Source organism: Ipomoea triloba, chromosome 6, assembly GCF_003576645.1.
Source record: "Ipomoea triloba cultivar NCNSP0323 chromosome 6, ASM357664v1".
Lineage (NCBI taxonomy): Eukaryota > Viridiplantae > Streptophyta > Magnoliopsida > Solanales > Convolvulaceae > Ipomoea > Ipomoea triloba.
The window spans coordinates 11,306,331-11,330,673 of NC_044921.1; the positions used below are offsets into that span (position 1 = coordinate 11,306,331).

Genomic DNA, 24,343 nt, shown 5'->3' on the forward strand with positions numbered 1-24,343 from the left:
AGAATTCTTTTGTGCATTGCCCATATATCCCTTGGTTAATTATTCCTTCCCTAATCCTGAATTTGTTAGAACATCAAGGTTACAATCCCCCTAATCTGTCCCATACCTTTATCATATAGTTTACACCTTAATCAATTGCTTTCTTTTATTTCACATCATTCAGTCTTTGTTGCTTGGATTCTATTAATTCATATACTCTAGTGCTTGGTAATTCACACAATTACGTGCTATAGTGACATTGGAGTTTTGTGAGTAGGGTTGAGGTGTCAAAAGATATTTATGATAAAACAGAAAGTCTATGACTCCCCGAGTGTCGGTCTCGAAGGAGGGACGTGGAGGTGTGTCAAACGTTCGGGAGTTTACTTGATTGGATCATGCATACGATTCGAGTGTGGTGAAAGGAGAGTAGTTCATTGGTTGGTTTGAGTGCAAGAGAGTAGTAAAGTAAAAGTGATTTTGTGAATATGAAAAAGGGGTAGGGATTGGATAGTGTTCATGAATATTGCATAGTGAGTGTCTAAGGCTTGAGTGCAAGAGTGTGTTGTCTTAGTCCTTTTCCACCCTTTGTGTACTAAGGCTTCTTTGACTTAGGAGTGCCTTCAAGCATCCAAAGTTCTAAGAGGAATTTTATCAAACACTTAAGCTACACACTATCCTACTATTCTTAAGAAGTCCATAGGAACTTTGATTGTGTCAAGCTTCAAATCCTAACTCTAATAAAAAACATGAAAGAGTCAAGAGCTCAATCTCTCATCTAGATTGGCCAAATCCAAACAAGATCTCATCAAAACAACAATCAAAAGACAAGAATAGATAATCCATCAACACAAACTCATAGATCCAAGATATAGAAATAAGATCATCACAAAAGCAATATTCAATCACACAATCCAAATCCCTAGACTAAATTAGCTACTCATAATATGAAATGCAAGCAAAAGCTAATTTAATCCAAGAACAAGATAGCTAAAATTATAGAAATGAAATAGACATCATCTAGAGAGAAGAAGATCTTCAATCCAAGCTTGTTGTCTTCTACAATGGAGATTGATCTAATCTAAAAACTAAGAAAAATGGAGAAAGTTCTCCAAAGGAAAAACTAAGAAAAGGAAAACTAATTTTCTGGGATCCCCCTTTGAAAATTCATCAAAGGGGTATAAATAGTCTCCGAAATGACAACTCTAGCTGAAATTCGCGCATCACAGCCTCCACGCCTCTCACACGCGTGTGAGCGTGCGTGGGAAGCTTCTGGAAAGTTTTCACGCCTGCTCACACGCGTGTGGCCTTCCAGTTTGGTCCTCCGGGGCTCCGCTCTTGCCTGGTTTGCTCTTTAAGCTCATCTTTTGGTCCTATTTGCTCCCGGGGCTCCTGTTTTACTTCTTTTAAGCTAAAAGTAGATTCCGTGCATCAGTTAGTGATTTTCAAGCATTTACGCACATAATTTACCAAGTAAGGATGCTATAGACGCGATAAAACACCCTAAAATGTGCCTGAAATAAGGGTATCTCGGAGTCTTATCACATAGCCCCAATCCTCAGCGGAACGACATTACACCCTTTTTACACTCATCATTTGTGCCCATCATCCGTATAAGGACCATTGGCGGTGACATACATGCACTGGGTGTAATGGATCTTCATAACCGGGAGGTTGCTTTATATATACTGTTTCATGTAAGTAGCCGTTTACGAACGCATTGTGAACATCAAGTTGTCTGAGAGTCCATGAATGTGTTACCGTAAGAGAGAACAACAGTCTAGCAGTTGTCAGTTTGACCACCGGGCTGAACGTGTCAAAGAAGTCTTCACCAGCCACTTGGTTGAATCCTTTGGCCACAAGACGCGCTTTATAACGATCAATGGACCCATCACCTTTGCGTTTGGTGTGGTATACCCATTTGCAGCTGATGATATTCATTTGCGGGGTAGCAGGTACAAGTTTCCATGTGTTGTTGTGCAAAAGTGCATTGAATTCTTGATCCATAGCATCTCGCTAATGTGGGTGCCCTATGGCTTGTGAGTAGTAGGTTGGTTCAGTAGTAGTATGAAGAGCATAGAACTGCTCACCTGTACCACGTGTCTTTCGACGCGTTCGCATGGCATGGCCAACTTTTTGGACCTGATCAGTGGTGGTTTTAGTTCTAGAAGGCGATGTGAGGGCCTGTGTGTTAAGCTGTGTCCCGGATGATGACATCGAAATTTGTATTGGCACAGCTCAAGATGCGGCTGATAAAGGAAGAGCTATATTAAGTGGGGCCGGCTGAATAGGAGTGAGAACCGGGCCAGCTCCCCATGGTGTGATGGATATAGCCTAAGACGAGTCCACCTGTAAGGGAGCCTATATAGCAAAAGGGAAAACATTTTCAGCGAAACGGACATGGCGGCAGATAAAGACTTTTCCAGTGTTAAGGTCCATGCAACGGTATCCCCTATAGGAAACTAGGTAACCTAGGAAAACACAGGGCGCCGACCTGTATTCAATTTTGTGATGATTGTAAGGCTGGAGATAAAGGTAACAACGACACCCAAAGACTCGGAAGAAGGTATAAGGACGATGTGTGTTATGTAAACGGTAATGAGGACTTTGAAAGTTGATAGCGGAAGAGGGTAAACAGTTACTTAGGTAGGTTGTAGTCTCGAAAGCACAGTCCCAAAATTTTAGGGTTGCTGAGCTTTCAGCGAGTAAGGCTTGTTTGGTTTCTACCACATGCCGATTCCAGCGTTCAACCCTCCCGTTTTGTTCGTGGGTATAAGCGCATGATTGTTTATGTAAGATGCCAAGAGATTCAAAAACAGAATGGATACGACGATATTCTCTGCCTAAGTCAGACTGGATGGCTTTGATAGAACACGAAAACCGACGTTCTACCATTGCTCGGAACACATTAAAAATTATATATATATATGATTTCACCCTTAACGGATAAAACCAGGTGTAGCAGGAATAATCGTCTACAAAGAGAACAAAATAACGACATCCAGAAGCAGAAATAATAGGTGACGGACCCCAAATGTCCGTATACAATAAATCTAGTACATTTTGATTACTACACGAAACTCTATCTAATGGAAAATGGGATGATTTCCCAAGCTGGCATGCCGAGCAAACTTCTGACGAGGTGGCTTTATTGGTAGTAACGGGACAATGTTTCAAGACGCGCTGTAGAACTTGACTGTGCAAGTGACCCAAACGTTGATGCCAGACTACGGATGACGCTCTAGCGGAGAGGAACGCATTATGACCACGAGGAATCAACAGCTTGTACAGCCCACCCGCAGTGGACCCCCTAAGAAGAATCGCTTGAGTTTTGCAGTCCTTCACAAGAAACAGATTTTTATGAAACTCGAAATACACGTTATTTTCATTAGTAAATCTGTAAACTAACAATAAAGGGAGAGATAATTTAGGGACATGGAGAATATTTGACATCTGAAGTTTATGAGAATCAGAATGGATAACAGTGCGACCCACACTAGAAACGCCCAAACCTGCGCCATTATCGACCTTTAGAACATCGCTGTTGTGTAGACATCGGAATGATCAAGCATATGCGCATCAGGAGTCGCATGCGACGTCGCCCCGGTGTCGGGATACCATGCATTTCGCCACCTCTCCGGAGTACGCCATGTGTGCGTGAGTTCCTGGTCGATCATCATAACGTTTGTAGCAGTATACGGCGGTGTGGTCGTGTGACCGGCAAATTTGGCAGAGAGGAGAGCTGCCGCGTCCGCGACCTTGAGCACCACCGCCTCTGCCACGTCCATGCCGTCCGCGACCAGACGAGGGGTGGCGACCACCGGTGCTGGTGCCAACTTTGCCACGACCTGCGTAAAAAGCCACCGGCGATCCTGCTGGTTGCGACGCATCCGCCACGGCAAAATCATCCGACTAGATGAACTCTTGAGCCTGTAGGTGGTCAACGAGTTGTGGAAGGGTGACCGGTGTGCCGACGGCGGTCAACGAGCTTGCCATGGCTCAGAACTCCGGGCGCAAGCCGCGGAGGACGTATAATATCTGTTCATCAGCTGAGAGTGGACAATGATAAGCACCAAGAATAGCTTATTTTAGGGGTCATTTACGGGCTAGAATTGTAGAGTTTATTACCCATTTCATCAGAATATCATGTATTTAGACTCAGATGTGACCAAAACTTCTAACGAGAGTATGGAAGATGTTTTTATGGTATTCTACAGCCAAAGGGAGGACTTAAGGCCAAAACTGAGCAGAAAATGAAGAAACCCTGAAGCAGGAGCTTCCCACGCAGCCTCACACACGTGTGGAGGGGCGTGGAAACATTCCAGAAGCTCCCCACGACCACCACCACGCGTGTGGGAGGAAAATGACCAAAGAACGTCGCGTACGAGGTCGCGTACGAGCGTACGAACCCTCGTACGCGACCCAGATTTGCACTATATAAAGAAGCTTTGGCGGAAATCAAAGGAGAAGCAGTCTTAGGATAGTTTTAGATCTAAATTTCTTTTAGGGTTTTCTCCCCTTGGGGGAAAATTCCTTTCCTTTTAGTTTAGATTAGATTGAAGATCAAGATAGAGGATTGAATTTCAAGAACAAGATTGTAAAGATCCCCTTTCTAAGGGTGGTAATCATTCTCCCCATTATCTAATCTTATACTTGTTTCTTTGATTATTTCCTTTCTTGTTCTTGTTTCTTTATAATGTTAGAGTAGATTAGAAAGGGGATTGGTGGCCCCAAGGTTAATCTATGTGGATGTTTGATATAAATTGCTAGATTAAATGTGAGTTTTTTGATTGTTGGATGATGATCTTGTGTGGATGATGTTCATACTGCTTTGTGCCTAAGTGTGCACCTTAGGTAGCAAACTCAAAGGAAGTGAGTGTGTGCGCGATAGCGGCCACTCACGAGTCTCACTCATTCACATCTCCGCTCTTAGTCCGAAAGGACAAGATCCGAGAGGAGTGGTAGACAAAGTGTTTGATGAAATGCCCCAACTGAATGAGGATGTGGGAGTCCAAGTGTGATGCCACTTGGTGATGTGCCATGAACTCCCTAGCCAAATCCTAGTCTCTTGCTTGCAAAACCAATAGATAGTAGACCACATAGGTTAGCCACGAGCCCCAATCTCCGCCTTTCCTTTTCTTTTACAAAACCAATTTCCACCTTCTACTTTCTTACCAAATGAATCCTACCCTTAGCCATTCCCGTAACTCTTTCTCTTCAACCTCTTAGATACCAACACACTAATTCGATTCCCATTCGCCATCCTTGAGAGACACGACACTCGGGGAGTCTCGACTCTTCGTTTTACCACCTTCACATTCACTCCCACTAAATTACATCCTTCAGACAACCGGCGAGGGAGAGAGCTTCGACCAGCATCTGCGCTTGACCCAAGTACTCGGCCGGCGTGCAATTACCTTGCCGGAGAGTCTGGAATTGTCCGAGAAGACTCAGACAGCGAGATCGGGAGGATGATGCAAGGGATGCCGTGATGGAGTCCCAAACGACACGGGAGGTGTCTTTGTCGACGACCAGGTACATTACCTCGTTTGTGAGCGAGGAAACGATCAGCGACAGGATCGCCTAGTCTTGCTAGATCCACGCCAAGTACGCCGGACTGGGAGAAGATGGCGACGTGGTGGTTATGGCCGTCGGAGCAGCGGGAGGAGTACTCGTCGGAGGGCACGACAGACTCCCATCGAGGTAACCAAATAAGCCTTGACTATGAAGGAATGGCACAATTTGTGTTCGCCAATAGAGGTAATTTCGGGCATTTAACTTGATAGAGATGAAGTGGTGTGTCGGCAATGGAGCAGCGGTGGCGGTGGCGGCGGTGGTGACCGTGCCATCAGCCGCTGGTGTGTTCATGGTGGTGTTTTACGTGAAAGGAGGAGGAATAGTAAAGGGAATCCTAACCTAACGCAACTGGTACAAAATAAACGATTGTTTTACTCTACTAACTGTTAAAAGAGAGATAGAGTTCCTATATGAGAGTTAGCATAAAACTCTCCTAACCTATAGGAACCTATTATTGACTGAATAGTAACCACAACTATAACACCATATAATATAACACATGTAAATAGAATATCACTAATACTCAATTACACTATTCATTTGACTTAGGACTTAGGAGACCAATTTTACCCTTTTATTTTTTTAAATTTAAACAATAATAATAATAATAATTATTCATATTTTTTTTAAATTTAAACAATAATAATAATAATAACAATAATAATAATAATAATAATAATAACAATAATTATAACAACAACAACAACAATAATAATAGTAATAATAATAATAATAATAATAATAATAATAATAATAATAATAATAAAAGCTTAAATGATAGGGGTAAATATAAAATATTTATTTCTTTTTTAGTAACATCTAACATTGATATTTGGTATTTCTAATAATATTTCAATGCATTTATTTGACAAATTTTGATATCTTGTGACAAATTTCAATATCTAACATGATGGTAAATAAAGATTAGAGCCCTATATAATAACTTAAAAATATGTCAATTAAACTAACTAGAACATTGGGGACATCTGTCTCATATAAGGAGAATAAGAAGATATTAAATTCATGATTACTCTTATCATTGAAGGGTATATTTATAAATTCAAAAAATGCCTTTTGGAAGTTATTTTTATTGTTTTTCTTGTGTTTGGCTATCAACAGAAAAGTAAATCAACGCAAAATATGCATTTTGATCAAAGTAAAAATAACTCATTTTGGTGAAAAATGTGTTGAAAATTTTAGCTAAAATAGTTATTTTGAGTGACTATTTTGTGGTACAAATATATGTGGGGTTCACTTCTAATTTGGGTTAGGTCAACGTGAATTCGAGTTCTTCATAAAACTGATATATTGAACGTTCAAAATATGTAATAGGTGAGTGAGAAATTGACTCTCGAAGTAAAGCTTGAGAGTTGCAAAAAATAGTGCTAATTTGTTAGCACTCACGAATGGTGAATTAAGCATTCAAATGGTGCTTGATATAATTAGATACTGTAAACACATTTTTACATGTGAACACAATGTTGTTTGCTATATAACAATGTTATTACCTTTTGATGAAGTTTTTGGCTGGCTGCAATGGTGTTGGAATGAGAAGAACTGGTGCGGTGAAACTCGTAGACGGCAAGAAATTGTGCTTTGGAAAAAATAGTGGAGCCAAAATTGTGCTTTTTGCTATATTAAAAAAAAAAAAGAAAAAAAAAAAGAAGATGCACGTTGCACGCACGTCATTAGATAGAGGAAACAACCGTCGTTTCATCTTAATTAATGAAACAGCGACGTTTTAAGATAATGGTCTCCGCTGCAGTGTGAATCATGGTCTACCGTATAACAATTTTGGAGATTTTTTTTTAAAAAAAAAAGAAGAAGAAGAAGAAGAAGAAGAAGAAGAAGATGCACGTAGCGCGCATGCTATTGGATGGAGGAGACGGCCACCGTTTCATCTTAATTAATGAAACGACGACGTTTTAAGATAATGGTCTCCGCTGCAGTGTGAATCATAGTCTACCGTATAACAATTGGAGATTAAAAAAAAAAAAGAAGAAAAAGAAGAAGAAGATGCACGTAGCACGCACGCTATTGGATGGTGGAAACGGCCGCCGTTTCATCTTAATTTATGAAACGATGACGTTTTAAGATCATGGTCTACACTACGGTGTGAACCATGGTCCGCGGTATAACAATTGGAGAGTATTGCAAGATAAAGATAGCCTAAAGGAGAATGAAAAACCCGAAAACAGAAGTTAAGAAGGCGCCCAAAACCCTTTGCCTGTCATCTCAAATTCTCAATAACTGAAAATCAATTCTTCTATCTTCAAAAAAAGAAAATCTTCTTCTCGATCAATTTAGGGAGGACCAAAACTCCTTCTGCCAAGAGCTGCTGAAATTGGGTATAATGGATCTTCGTCCCAGGCAGAGGCAACACTTCTCTGGTTTCACCGAAGCTGAGGTGCTTCTCCTCTCTCTCTCTCTCTCTGTAGTTGCTGTCCGTACCCATTTCTCATCCCGTCCTAAATTTGAATTCTTTGCCACTGTTTTAATCTGGGTTTTGAGAATGGCGTAGTTTTTATGTTCGTTGGTGTATGGTGATTGCCTTCATGTTAACACCCTTAATCACTAATTCTAAATTGCGCATTGTGTTCTCGTTACTTTAGCTTTTGTGTATTTTTAGAAAGGGAATTTTTCTTGAGAGGGTTATCAGCAAGGTTAAGTTTTGAGAATTTCCTTTTATTGAGTCTCATCGGTTGTGAAGATTAAGTGGTCTCGAGAGGATATCAGCAAAATATGATTTGTGTAGCACTCCGGAGTTAGTTGTAAGGTGCATTTCGGCTATTTGCTTTTCCATCAGTTACTCTCTTGCTTTGACAAGAGAGGATGAATTCACCATTTCAACACTGAAAGGATCAGAAACATTAATTGCTTATGCAATAACTAAGTAACAGCTCTGTGAATATAATTGGATATAAATTGTGAAAGAAAATAATTTTATTGTGTATGTGTTGTGGATTCATGTCATGAATTTGTTTGCTTATATATCTTACATTATATTATGGAGTATATTATACTGCTATTTGGTCATGCTGTCAACTTTATGTTTTTCTATTGTCAGCTGTTAGTCTATGCTCAGATTATGGTCTGAGTGAAATTGAATGCCTTTGTCTTGGCCCACACTCCACAGCAATGCCTTAGGTGTGACTCTTTCTGTTAGCTTATGATTGGAATGCCTTAAGTCAAGGGTCAGTGCCTTGTCATGAATTATAATTTACTTAGATTCTTATTGAGATGATTGTTCTTCACTGGCAAGATTGTGAGAAACTCTTCAATCAAAATTTCAGTTTCTATTTATTAGTTGAGAAACTCTTGAATCATAGTGAAAACAGATAAGGATTCAAGGCATGATAGTAACATTTATAGCAGAGCATTTATTTATTGAAAAGAAGAAGTAGAAGAAGAAACAGAGAGAATAGCTGGCTAGTTTTCATTATTTTAAAACAGGGATCCTATTTATTTGTTCCTTTTATTTAGAAGGGTGGATAGTAGGGTTATTAATGTATCAAAAGTAACCATCTATAGTGCTATACAAATTCCCTTTTATTTGCCTAGAATTTCAAGTGGAGATCCTTCTTAAGTTAGTTTAGAAGAGTCTGTCTTCATACAAGGAATGCAGTTCTTGTTTGAGTGAATGTTTCAGTGTCTCTTTGATCCCTTTCAGCTTTCTGACCGGTTATCAATCTGTGAATAGCATTTAGATATTAAGTAGTCTTGCCAGTTTGTGCTTTATATGGGCTTCTTTCTCTCATGCATTCATGGTGAGTCATTTTCAATAGGCTAAAAATGTATTCAAGTCATGTTGGTTGTATTGTGATGCTTCTTTTTCATATTTGAGATATCACGACACACTTGGTGCAATCATATATTAGGATTGTCAAGGCTAGTCATATTTTATCACTGTCACTTATAAACAATGGGATTTTTGCATTATGCTTTCTCTCCTAATTCAAACAGATTCAGAGGATGGACTGCTTACTTAAGGAGTCAAAAGAAAAGGTTTTGGACCAAGACTTCTGCAAGAAATTGGCAAAGGTTTTCAAGTGAGTTACTTTTTATGTTTCATTTTATTTTATTTTATTTCATTTCATTAGTCAAACAAACAAATATGTCCACATTAGTTCTGTATATGGTGGCTTCTTATTTTTGTCATGTTTTCAGCCGGTCCAAAGGTCGTGCAGGAAAACCTATTGTGAAGTGGACAGAGGTGCACATACCTGTCTCTTGAACTAGTTATGTCCATCTTCATCATACTCAAATCTATTTATTTAGTTTGTTATCATTTTATTTAGGTGCAAAATTGGTTTCAGAATAGGCAGCAAAACTGCCTCCAAACAGATACTCCAGCTGATGCCTTCAAAGTATTGCCTGATGTTACAGAACCAAACCATCTGGACAAAGCAAAAGAAAACTCTCCGGTTCAAAACGGTGTCTACATCGGTAAGGTGTTTTCTGTTTTGTTAGAAATACTAGACATCTGACATGATGATATTTCCTGTTTACCTCTCTCTTTTGTTTGCTTGGGGGGAAAGCTGCATTTAATAAAGTATTGAGCTTTGTTGAAAACAAGAATGTTGTTATGTTCATGCCTTCATGGGCAAAAGGTTGTGCCAACAGGTGATGGAGATCATGGAGGGTGGTTTGCCTATTTTGTGAGATTTAAAAGGGTGAAAGAAGAATAAGGGAAAATAACTTTGGAATTTTTGGGAGTTTTCCTTCTCCTTAATTATTGACTTAATTCTGTTGTGTTTTATTAGCAAAGAAATCCCACTTATATAGAAAGATTTACATGCAGTCAACAATCATATACTGGGACAGGAATAATAACCAATATTACCAAATAATTGCAAAGGAAATAGAATAAAATTCAAACTGCCAATCAATCAAAATAATTGAGAGAATCAATCTAGCTTTATTTCCTGAGTTGAATTCCCGTGTCATGTCATCACTCCCCTTCACCCATTGGTCATCACAATTATAACACTTGCCCATTTTTCTTCATTCTAACATTTCTATCAATGAGAGACACTTAATGTGTGGGGGGTTTGAAAGGTGGTGGCTACTTTACCGTGAATAGTGTTGCCAGATGGATACTAGCCCATTGAAGAGTGATTTTGTCCAGAGCTTTGCTTGCATAATTTTTATATTGTCCATGCTTCACGCCCGGCAACAGGGCCATTATTTTACTGGCAAAAGCTTGTGTCATCAGGCGATGGAGATCATTAGAAGTGGAGGGTGGTTTGCCTACTCTGTGAGATTGATGAGGGTGAAAGAAGAAAATGGAAAATTACTTGGAATTTTGGGGAGTTTTCCTTCTCCTCAATTTTGCTGTGTTTTATTAGCAAAGGAATCCCCACTTATGTAGAAGGATTTACATGTGATCAACAATCATAAAAATGGAAAGAAATAATAACCAAAATTACCAAACAACTGTAAAAGAAATAGAATAAAATTCGAACTGTCAATAAGAACAATTGAGAGAATCAATATTGCTTTATTTTCCTTGATTTCCTGTCATATCAGAATGCTATTGCTTGATAACATGTATGGCTACATCCAATTATAGATCAGCACATACTGCTTGCAGTAATGGACATCATCTACAGTTAGGCATTTGCATCAATAGAGTTATGGTCAACTCGTCTGGCATCTGGTTTTTTATTATATATTTCTGTAAACCTTCTGATTACCAAGTTTTGCATAGTATCAAGAACTTAACCTTGTCTCTCAATCAAAGCCATAATATCTATTTCTTCTTACAAGTTTTTATGTTTGTTTGTATAAAACAATTTCCACATAGCCTTCAATAACTTTTGGGGGCACCTAGTTCATTCTATTTGTTTTCAGGAAATGACTAATCTGCCCTTCTCTTTATATTGAATAACAGCTATTTTGATACTAACTGAGTGATGGCAAACTTTCTTCCAGCTGAAAAAGTTCCAGATCTAACAGAGTTAGAATTCGAAGCTAGATCTTCAAAAGATGGGGCATGGTAAGCATACATTATCAAGCAAGAACGTTTTGGTCATTTCAATCAGAATTATTACCTGGGTACATAGCCATTTCAGCATTACCTCATGCATGCATATCATGCCCTTGAAGTCTTAACACTTAGACATTTAGACCGAATGTGTTTTCTCTTGAATATCACCTTTTGGATGTGCATGGTTCTTTACTTCTATGTGTTGTGTGTTCTGCTATTGCTGTTTCAGTACAAAATCAATAAAGCCGAACACCTTCTGTATTTTTTGTTGCATGCAGACATCCAGTAGTTGGTAGAATTTATTCTTTTAGCTAAAACGTTACCCACTAATGTACTGTGCTGCTATTCTTTAAGCAGAAGACTATTTTCTGGGAGTATATATTACAGATGGGAAATATTGAAGATTTGAAGTATTTAGTTGTATTGTCTTTTGTCAATTGAGAGTGTAGGTGAAACCATCATGTATGGTTATCTATTGAGAGTGTAGGTGAAATCATCATTGTCCATCTATTCAAAATTGAATGTCATCAATAGATACTCCAGCAATCTTGTTTGTTTCCGATCGAATAGTAGGGAATGCTAGGATTTTGTTGTTATGCCCATTTTTCAGAGTTTTACTTAAGAATTTTTCCCTCTTATGTGTTGCCTATTGTAAAAAACTATGCTTCTTAATGGTATTTACATTGGTTTATGTGACCCTTTTTGTGGGGACTTTACAGGTATGATATTGATTCTTTTCTCTCTCACAGATATCTAAGCTCAGGGGATGCTGTAAGTAATTATATTTGGATGGATTGCCTTCTGAATTTGAAACAATTTACGAAATGTCATATATTGCAGGAAGTTCTTGTAAGATTTATTGGGTTTGGGGAAGAGGAAGATGAATGGATAAACATTAGGAAGTCAGTCCGTGAACGTTCCATTGCTTTGGAGCATTCAGAGTGCAGCAAAGTGAGGGTTCGAGATCGTGTATTGTGCTTTCAGGTACCCTTTCCACTATCTTTTCATGTACAACATGGCAAAAGAGTCTAGAGAACATGATAGAAATTAAATGTCATGAATCAGTATAATTTTCACACGGTAACCTTTTTTTTTGAGTACTACTGACTCTGTTACAATGTAGTATCTGTTCATAGCTACTTTCTCAATCTACTTAAGCACAAAGAGTCAACAGTTGCCTCCACTGAGGCTCGAACCCACTCCCATCATCCATGTGGGAGTGTAAACCGGGACACCGGGTGCCACTAGACCACAAGGTCTTTGGCACACGGTAACCTAAATTGGTCATATGCAATCAACAATCGTGATAGAACTGTAAGTATAACAAGATAGTCAAATGGAAAAAGGGGAGATGAAACACAATGGTTCTGGATTCTGGTGGAGAACATGTAAAGTTATCATATATCGTTAGAAATAAGATAATGGCCCTGTTTGGTAAATGGCTGCTAGCTGATTGGGTTGGCTGTTTGGGTTAGAAGGTATGATTCTTTGATAACATTAGCTGATTGTAGAAAGTTATTTGATAAATTAACTGTTAGCTGATAGCTGTTTGGTATAATTTCTTTTCTCAAAAAGCTAATTGAAAAGGCTGCTTTGAATAGCCTTTTGAATTTTAGCATTTTGGAGTTACAAAAAGCTTATTAGCCAAACAACTAATAGTGATCAAATAAGCCAAAATTGGCTGATAGGCTGATTATTTACCAAACATGGCCAATAAGAATGACATTGTGCAGCCATTGATTCATTGTTGCAGTTGTCTTTTTCCATTCTCCTTCCAATTCAAAGCTGTCCATTTTTATTTATTCTAAAAGGAATAAGAACAAAAGATCTTTGTTGATGCATCCCTGTGCCCCTCATATCCTTCAAATATCCAAAATATCCTTTTCAAGTTGAAATTGTTCATTTACCATTCTTTGGTTGGGATTGATCCATATTCAGTTTTTGAATCCCAAGAATTCCTTCGTGGGCTAAAAAAGTTTCTGCTTGATATATATAACGCAGGAGAAAAAGGACCAAGCAAGATACTTTGAAGCTCAAGTTACTGAAATTCAAAAGAGATTGCATGATATAAGAGGGTGCAGATGCCTATTCACAATTCGATATGTTCATGATAGCACTGAGGTGGTGGATATTATGATTCTTCCTAAAATTTGACATTAAAACATCCTCGAAAATTATTTAGCCTTTTCAACTAGTTGTCCACTTTAACAGTGTCCGTGTCTTTATGCAGGAAACGGTTCGGTTGAGGAGATTGTGTTTCCGGCCTAGCATACTGGCCCGCTCAGAGGAGACTTAGTTCCTATATATGTATACTAAAGGGCCAAGAGTCAACCAGAACTCACAAAATGGTCGCTATTTTGAACTGTTTAGCATCGCCCGCCCGCCTGCTGCTACATTTGTGTATAACAGACAGCGCGCTACAAGATTTTTAGGTTTTGACGTAGAACAGAACGAACTATTATTAGCAGCTAATCCGCTGTATCTCGCATCTCATCCTATAGCCATTTTGAGTAATGATAGATAGTGTGGGCTTTTTAATTGTGGTTGCAGATGCAAGTAATGATAGTGTGGATTGTGGACTATTATAGCCATTGTGGTGAATGAAGTTTCATCCTTGCCTTGCTTTGCCTTGCCTAGTTGAGATTGGTTGGTTAACAAGTTTGTTCTGGAACCTAGCTTGCTAGTTGTGGTTTGAATTTTACTAGTATGCCATATATGTGATGCATAGATTAAAGATTTGAAATATTTAAATTATGTAATATTATTACAAATTATTAATGTTATTAAATTTTATTATATATAAAAGGAGATATGAGATTCATTCATTCATATATATAGTTTTATTATTTAATAATTCTGTCGATTTGATATGAAAAGATTATTAATATCGGTATTTGTAATTAAAATAAGAATTGATATTTAAAATAGGTAATTAGTTAATTAATAATTTTTATTAAAAATTTAATATAAAGTATTTAAAATTATAAATTATTAAAAAGAGTTAATGCCATATGAGGTCTTTCAAGTATAATAGTTTTGTCACATTTAGTTATAAACTTTTAAATTGATTACTCGTGGTCATTCAACTTTCAAATTATTATTATCTGTGGTCCTATTTAACCACATATGGTCCTTCAACTTTCAAAATTTAACCAGTCGCGACCCTCCTTAATTACTCCTTTATATATTAAATAATTAGGGCACTTCACGTGCTCTGGATCTAGCAGAGTGAGCAATTGCAAATGCAATTGTGTTGTCGACAACATTTTTCATAAATTTCTTCCATATTCATACAAATTCATAGCAATTTCAAAATCAACCAAATTATAGTCATTACCGAAAGATATTCAGATTTGGCCGTTTTGCATCCCAATATTATAATTATTTGGTGCACCACTGGTTTTTTTGCCTTCTAAACGAACATCTTCAAGACATAATTAATAAATAGATATATATTTGACAAATATTAATTATCTATTGAACCTCCAATTCAGTCCAACTAATACGTGAATTTAAATATTGAAAATCTTTACATATCATGAAATTTCTCTGCATTCAAATTTTCAAATCAAAATTTTAATTTGGGCTCACATCTCCTCCTAATGTCGTGAAATGACATGTATGAATTATGCAGTCAGCATCTCTATTGATCTCCTTATCATGGGCTCTAGCCTCTAGGTATTTATACAATAGACAGATGTTTATAACCAACATGCATACCTAATTTTATTTAATAGCTCATAGAGATACGCTATAGTGGTGTTATAATAAAATAAAATGCGCAATAATAATAAAATACAAATTGGGAAATGTTAAATTTTACACCATGTACTAGATGTGAGGGGAAATATGTGTGATATGCAGTATGCCAAATTTTGATAAAAATAGTAGTATTTAAAATTTAGTGTCCCCTAAAATAAATAGATAATTTGAAAATTTTCATTTAAACATGCTTCATAAAATGCTCATGTAAATATGGAGACTACTGTTTGACATATATATATTATCCAACAAGATTATTACAAATTGACTTATCATATTTAGCTCAAAGTGACCCAATTGCTCATGTCATAATTTAAAAGGATTTGTGTCTTTAAATTTTAAAATACATCGCAACATATTGATCACTCAAAAATATATTCAATCATATATGTAAAACTAGTTATCACACGCGCGTTGCGCGATTAAACCAATGCCCAATGCGTATTTTTAAATTAGTGTTCCTTAACTGGTTAAAGTAGTCATATAATAATGAGAGAAAAAAATGCTAAATTAATAAAAATCAAATAAATAGTCTCGACGCTTATATATTTTAATAAAACATAACGAAATTGTAAATAGCTAAATTGCAACTAAAATAAGTAGAAACAAATAAACCACTTACATGTGAGCAAATGGCGTGTCATCATTGTCACTTGTTTGGGCACATGTCCGACCATTTAAAATCCATGTGTAATTGTATTTGTGATCAAGTACTTTATAGTTCATCCGGACAGGTTTGACAATAACATTTGAGATAATGTACCATTTGTTGGTTTGTAAAGTGATATCATACATTCCAATGTCATTATCAAACACTATTGATTGAACCCGAGTTTCTTGCATTTAGATATAGAATTTACAATGATGTTGGTGGTGAATGAGAGCATCTTCATAATAATAATAATAATAATAATAATAATAATAATAATGATAAAAATAAAATAAAATAATAATAATAATAATAAAGGGAGAAAATTTTACTATTTACTTACTGTTTCATCCTCAAGTACGATGAGCATATACTTTTTCTCAAGCGTTCCAATAGCTTTTTTTGGTTCGTTTTTCTTAATGACATGAACTGTACAACTCCAGCCACAGTTTGTGTGTCAATATTAATTAACTTTACTGCATTTGTCATTACTAATATCATTGTGTCATAGAAAATATGTTCATAAAGGATGTTATGAAATAATATAATGGAAACCACAACATAAATTCAAAAACCATAGATTAAGGAGTTAGGAGTAACTAAAATGTGTATATTATAGAGGAATATAATGAGAACCATAACATTACATACAAGGATAGATACAAGTATAGATGAACAGATTCTACAATAGATATATTTACATAACGATATTGAAGTTATACTAATTAATGAGTATACCATCATTGATTTTTTTTTAAAAAAATGTAATCATTATGAGTACAAATACAAATAATAGAATTAGCATGATAATATTTTGACAATCATACCTATAGAATGTCAAGTAGATGGTGTGTTGCAGATCAGAATATGTTAGCTTTAGTTTTGGGTGGATACCAGTGAGAATGGGAGGGATTTATATACTGTTGTTTTGGGTAGAATAATGTTTTAGTTAGGAATATATACAAAATTGTATTATAGAATCTTATTAAGACTTCAATATTCTAATTTTAAGTTAGGAATCTATATAGAATTGTATTATAGAATATTGCCAATTTGTTTGAAAACTGCAATAAAGAAACAAATTGCCTAAAGAATTTAATGTTAAATTTCCGTTATATTTAACGGAAAAATTTGGTAAAATTATAAAAGATTAGGATATATTAAGAATTTAATTGGAGGTTGCACAATAAGAATAACACAAAGTACAATATGCTATAACAAACTATTACACCAATATTTTTTTTAGTTTCAGTTAAGGGTCTAACATTATTGGCTCTTATTATAAGTGTAGAAATAGAGAAAGCATACATATTATGATGCCAGTCAACAATTATGTGGAAGTTAAATAACAAATAAATGCAATGCAATAACATATATATTCTAATATGAAAAAACATATTATAATGCTACTCAAATAATCATATAAAGGTTAAATGTCAAATAAATGCATGGATATTGATATCATTCATGATTTCTAAAATCCATTTTCTCAATTTATGAGAAGTCGTCATCATCATCATCATCATCATCGTATATCCAGACTGACCTAATTGGTCGTTGATAGGGGTAAAATCCCGCTCTACGTTCCGTCGACCTCCCGGTCTATTTTCTACACTAGAATCGTAGTCTTAACCCTCCAGAACTCTCTTCCCGGTCAACTATGACCGTGCAGTGTCGTGTCCCGACCTCGCTATGGGTCCTTTGGAGATTCGAACCAAGAACCTCCTAAATCTGCACACTTAACCGTGGGCAGATTGGGCCAATGCGCTGACCGGTGCATGTTCAACACGCGTACCACATGCCGCCAGATCGGAATCCACTCCGAAGCCCCCTATAAAAGGCGCATTTATTGCAGCCTAATGGACTTTTGGCTATTTTCCTCACTTGAGTAGCTAAAGAGACCGGGAACCTCTGACCCACTGTCACGTAGCCCGGTTTCGTATGGGGTATTCCTACTTGTACCCGTTTTAGTATAAATACAGTACGTTTGACCCGTATACGCGTATTTTGCTATATCAGTCGTGTCAAATCTTAAAAATCATTCAAATCAATAAACTTTTAGTTTACAACAAGATTAGCTGTTGGATATAATTCTCGAAAAATCCAAGAGAGTGGAGAAAATAGAAAATCCATAGAAAATAATAAACCAGGAAATTAACCTACAAAAGGTTAGAAAAACCTAGAATAGACGAAGGTGGACGCTCTTTGGGGTAGGTTGTAAGTACGAGCCGAGTTGCCTCTCTTCTTAAAACCTTATTTACCGCCTCCCGGGGTGCTGTAGCGTTGCGGTCTAGGCTTCCTAGGATAAAACGTACTACGGTTCCTGCGTTTGAGCACACAAACTTGGAACCCGGCGAACAAGAACGTGGGATAAACACAGGTGGCTAGAAAGAAATGATGGATAGAATTTCGAGGTGGAAAATTCACTTTTGCAGAGTGATTTTGTAGCTTATCAAGCTTCTGTTCGTTGCCCAAAATGCTACTGCTCAACCTGGGAATTTATAGGAGATGAAGGATTAATGGCACATTAACATGGCATTCATTTCTGGTATTGTAACCTCCTCCACTAGCAGGTATTAAATCTGCCACTTAATTCCCCATTTAACCACCCACTTACTAGAGATTAATTCTAGATGTTAAAAATTAATAAGTAATTCTGTAACATATTGAATTAACCTCTTGAACAGTCACGGTAGAAGAAGAATCGACTCACTTTAGCTACGCGCAGAAGACCGTTTACGAGAGATTTCGGAAATACGGCATAACTTAGCCCGGTGTACACGAGTCAAGCATTTTCAAGCTCAGTTTGGGATTTGATTTGCACCCCCCTGCGCGCGAGAGAGAGCATCTATGCTATACAAGTTAATAAGCCATGAAAGGACCCTTGTATAAATAGTGGGTCAAATCTTCTTTCCCAACCAATGTGGGAAAAAAGCTTACTCAAAGCTTTTTCCACACAAATTCCATCTCAAATGGGTCTACTTTGAGAACCAATTTCTCATTCACCCATTATCCATTTTGAGCATATAATATATCGATCTCTTCGTCTAACTATGAAGAACCTGAATCCACTTTGACCCAACCCAAATCAGAAGTGAACCCCACATATATTTATACCACAAAATGGCCACTTAAAATGTCATTTATACCAACAGAGGGTGCTACGCCACATCCAAGTTCAACCACAACCTAGATGCTAAGGCGAATTCAAACATAAGTCTCAAAATCCTCAAAACCAAACATAATCTAAAGATGTTATTACAATCATAATGTCTAAGGTACGCAGGCCAAAATGTCTACTCATCTCCTCCGCTGCAGTCCAGCTTGGGCATTCTGACTACCTCCCGGTGCGCTCCCATTCTTGCCTTTAGTCTCTTTCTGAGGTCGGGTTGAAGTCTGTGCTCCATTGGTCCCACCGGGTCTAGGGTTGGACGACCCTCCACTCCCGGATGTACACTCAAAGGCCCTATGACCCCTTCGGCCATAATTGAAGCACTCGACCAAGAATCCATTGCAATCCTTCCAGGGGTGATCCTTCCCGCACCTCTTACAATGGAAGTGCCTTTCCTTAGCCCCATTGCTCCTAAATCCTTGCCCCACCGTAGGTCGTGATGTACCCCCGCTGCTAGCATTGCTCTTCTGAAAGTTCCTTGCAGGACCGGGACCAGCCGGCCTAAGCCTCTTGGAATCCGATGTGCCACCACCTTCACTGGGCCTCTTGGACCGATCTTGCACTCCCCGCCGAATTGACATCACCCGATAATGGTCCGCTGCGCTACTGTATGCCTCGCTCAAGGTACAGAACTTGAACACCACCAACGCCATACGAGTATCCAGGTTCAACCCAGCCACGAACTTCTCGACCTTGCTCGCCTCGGTCGGTACCAGAACTGGGGCAAAGCGAGCTAACTCCAAAAAGCGCTTGTGGTAGTCCTACACCGATAGAGATCCCTGCTTGAGGGGCAAGAAATCTTCCTGCATCGCCGCCTTCACATGTGCGGGGTAGAAATGAGCAGGCATCTTGTACTTGAAGGACTCCCATCCAAACCCAGGCTCCTGCCTCATCACCGGCCATGCGTGAACCCACCGAAGGTCAGCCTCTTGCTGCAGATAAAAGGTGGCCATCTCGACACGACGTCCCTCCGGGCACTCCACAACCTCCAAGATCTTGTCGAAGGCGCGGATCTAGTCTTCAAGCACTACGGGATCTTCCTGACCCGCAAAGAAGGGTGGTGCTGCCCCGCCACCCTCCGGATCATGTCCTGCTGCCCCGACTGGTTATTGTTGACCATCGCGTTGCCCAGAAATTGGGTGATCTATGTCAGCTGGTGAAGGTTCTACATCAACTGCTCGTTGATCGAGATGTCGCGGACCTCTTCACGTCTTCTAGGCGGCACCATCGCTGCTACAAAAGGAATACTCGTGCTATGGACTGGCCTTCCCAAGTGGCATAATCCAAGACTGAGTGCACAGCCGAGGACAGGACAAATAACACAATAAAGTCAAGCACAAACAAATGCGAGTAAATAAAGCGCATCCTCACCGCGAGTCCTAGTTTTCACACATCCTAGGATTCACGCTTACCTTAACTTCTACTGATCAGGTCTTAGAGTCTCAGATTCTCAAGTCCTAGGGTCCCCTACTTAGACCTCAACATAGGCTCGGATACCAACTGTAACACTCCTAACTTTCAGGCTGAGATAAGCAATAAACTTAAGGCAAAGCTAACAAATCTCAACACTAAACAATATAAATGCGGAAGGGTATCTATACCAACAGGGGGTGCTACGCCACATCCAGGTTCAACCGCAACCTAGATGCTAAGGCGAATTCAAACATAAGTCTCAAAATCCTCAAAAGCAAACATAATCTAAAGATGTTATTACAATCATAATGTCTAAGGCACGCAGGCCCAAATGTTACACATCACCAAGATCACTAACCTAGAAACATAACGGAGGAATAGAACTACAGCTAGCGCTCTCACGTGCAGATTCTACTCCATACCTGGAAAATAGTTAGAAATATTAGCAAAGAAATGCTAAGTAATACTCCACTCACACTCGTGAGAAATACAATAGTATAGCATAACTTTGTAAATAGATTTTACACACGCATATAGAATATATGCCAACGAAACTATCCTTTGTTTGAAAACCAGAGGACTCAACAACAATAAGCTGAATAAATCATAAACCAATGACACCTCAACGAATTCAATATCAAGGAATGAATCCACAATACCACAGTTCCATAATAAGACACTTAGCTAAGCACAAGCTCAACTGAACAACACAAGTGTAACCAACAAATCAATAACCTCACATCACTCCCTTAGAGTGACGCCACCAAGAAACATAGAATAAGCTCCCAACCAAAACCTCCAAACCATCATATCAATAACATATCACAGAGGCATATAAGCCCAATCACAGAGGTATATGAGCCCGATCACAGAGGCATAAGAGCCCAATCACAGAGGCATATGAGCCCAATCACCCTCCTTCCGTAATAATAAATACATACAGAGTCGTAGCTCAAATAACCACCTCACCAAGGGTATACATGACACATGAAACTAAAAGAATCACTCACAAGAGTTCAAGACCTCAACATATCAAACTCAAGCTCATTTCCAAAGGAAATACCCATACCAAGAAGTACTCAGATTCAGAACATGAACAACAGGACATCATGCTCATAACATTAACCCAAGAGTCAAACCAACAATACTCAATCAATATTCCAAGATAAATGACCAACAACCTTGAATCAATACTCAATAATTAGGGTAGTATACTCAAAAAAATGCTAAGAATATACTTCAGGAATTAAAGATGAAACAACAGAGCAATAGACCACAAACTGAACTGGAAATAGAGAGGGAAAATACATTGGCGGAACACCTCCGTAGAACACACCACTCCGCTGGACTTATTTGCACGAAGGGAGCGGAACCACTGGGCGGAACACATCACTTTGCCACTACCCACAGCTGGCTCATGTGGAAGGGTTCAGCGGGACAAATTATACCGCTGGGCCTTTCCGCAAGAACAAAACCAAACCTAGAACACTCAGACTCAATCAGACACGATGCCATGAACATAGTAGGTCATTCCAGTACTCAAATTAGGATCAGATTACACATCTTAGAGGCCAAATAACACATGGAATCTATCAAAATAACAACCAATCATAACAAGGATCAAGAATGACTAACACAATCCAAAGATATACAAGATAGGCTCAAGAATCCAACAATATACAAGCTATTTCAAGGAAATAATTCACAGGATTCCACAATACACGAAATCACATATATAAGAGAGTGAAAGTAGATCTTGTGAGACATGGAGTGTTACCTTATTATGCTAGCTTCTCCAAACACACCTCCTAGCTCACCCAATCAAACCACCACCATCATCATGATCATCTTGACCGAAAGAATACCCCAAAGAAACCATAAGAAAATCATAAAGGCTAAGGAAATGAAGAGCAAAATGCAACCTAGTAATGATCTAACACTTACCCAAGTGTAGGAATCTCTAAAAGATAAATCTTGACTTGAATCCTTGCTAAGAAGAGAAGATGATTTGTGTAGGGTTTAAGAATGGGAAATGGTGTGTGATTGCATAAGGAGGATGAAGAAAACTAGGTCAACTTTGTTTATAGAAAGCTTTTATATGAATCCCACAAAAACTATACAAACATAATATATGTAGTTTTAGGGTAATTAAATTAAACATGGGCCTTTAAAATAAGAATGGGCTATGCCTTATTCAAGAATTAATTAAATGGAATAAGGCTTGAATTATCAAGGAATTGGGCCAATTAAATGTGTACAATTTATTATTAGGGATGAAAGACTCCAATTGGTATCCCTTACACAATTCAATTAGAAAATTGGGCCTCCTTAGAAATTTAATAGGCTAGATTAGGAATTATAAATTTATTTTGAAGAATAGGGCTTAATTAATTAAATTAACCCCTCAAAGAAAGAATTAGCGGGGTACAAGGCATGATTTAAATTCGGGGTATCACAAATACACCATCCGTGCCCATACACTGTGATTCTCAAACTGTCATATGTGTGGCAGAGAATAGTGTCTATAATGAAAAAAAAAGACACATAAGAGTCAGACATGAGTCTGTACGCCAACTGATTACAAATGGAGTAATCACATTACAATATTTGAAGTCCGAGGGGAACATTGCAGATCCTCTCACAAAAAGGACTAAATAGAAAAGCAATCATTGACACATCGAATGAGATGGGGCTTGAAGTTTGTGAGGTAAGGAATTCATAATGGATACCATAGTGGTGGTCAAACGCAGTTATGAAAAGAGTTACATACACTGAGAAACTGAACATGAGTGATAAGCACCCAAGATAACTAGAATAAAGGGTCTAAGATGGGGTTAGTTAGTAGTGTTTAGCATCTTTTGGTGAGTTATTTATGACGTTTTTGTGCTCTAATGCGTAGGTCTAGTGCAAAACTATATCTTTGGTGTATTCAAGTGTTTTTATAGGTCCCGAGAACCAATGGGCAAGACATGAGGACTTAACAAGCACACAGAGCGAAGAAGGAAGTCCCGGGGCAAGCTGGAAGACCACTCCACACGTGGAGCACGCGCGAACGGGAGGTGCGGAATAAATAAATGAAAGGGGCAATTTTGGGAAGGCTATTTAAAGGTTTAGTTAGAAATTTTGTAAGAGGAAGATCATTTTTCATATTACAATTTTTAGATTAGAATTTACATTCAAGAGCTTTATAGAGAGAGAATGGAGATCCTAGAGATTATCTTCAATTGATTCAAGTTTGAAAGAACAAAGTTACATTGAAGTTGTATTTCAATTCTAGTAGGTAATCTCCATTCCTAATCTAGTTTTCTATTTCAATTGTGTTTGCAATTTACATTCCTTGAATGCAATTAAGTTTTGTGATTTCAATTTCATAAGATGAGTAGCTAATTTCATTGAGGGATTGAATTGTGCAATGTTGTGAATGCCTAGTGTTGATCTTCAACTCTAATTTGTGGAAGTTGATTCATTCTATTTTGGAATTCTATTATTGTTCCTTGATTGTAGCTTTGATTTGATTCTAAGAGTATTTGGCCAATCTCTTGGAAGATTAAGGCCTTGATCTAAGCATGATTAGTGATTAGTATTGAGGTTAGCTTTTGCAATCATGATTCATATGGAAATCAAAATGTAGATTAGTAGGAAGGTGTTGAAACCAAAGTGTTCGATGAAATGCCTCTAATGCTTTTGGTTGCCTAATAAGCATTCCTAAGCTAGAGAGCCCTAGTACACTAGTTGTGGAAAGGAATTGAGTATGAACACCCTTGAATAGCCAAAGTAGATGAATCAACGTTGCCCTTGCATAAGT

The 24,343-nt window shown here is 38.0% G+C and overlaps 1 protein-coding gene across 2 annotated transcripts; it reads left to right on the top strand.

Moving 5' to 3' along the window:
• The first annotated feature begins 7,766 nt into the window (after positions 1 to 7,766).
• LOC116021868 (protein SAWADEE HOMEODOMAIN HOMOLOG 1-like) lies at positions 7,767 to 14,169 on the top strand. 2 transcript variants are annotated; one of them, XM_031262373.1, is made up of 9 exons: positions 7,767 to 7,960; positions 9,517 to 9,602; positions 9,721 to 9,766; positions 9,852 to 9,999; positions 11,488 to 11,551; positions 12,262 to 12,313; positions 12,383 to 12,526; positions 13,544 to 13,663; positions 13,773 to 14,169. In XM_031262373.1, the coding sequence occupies exons 1-9, from the start codon at positions 7,907 to 7,909 to the stop codon at positions 13,836 to 13,838; spliced, it is 780 nt and encodes a 259-aa protein (XP_031118233.1). In that variant the 5' UTR covers positions 7,767 to 7,906; the 3' UTR covers positions 13,839 to 14,169. The 2 variants fall into 2 exon arrangements, with proteins under 2 accessions (XP_031118233.1, XP_031118232.1); XM_031262372.1 differs by having other exon boundaries at positions 12,262 to 12,526.
• The last annotated feature ends 10,174 nt before the right edge of the window (positions 14,170 to 24,343 follow it).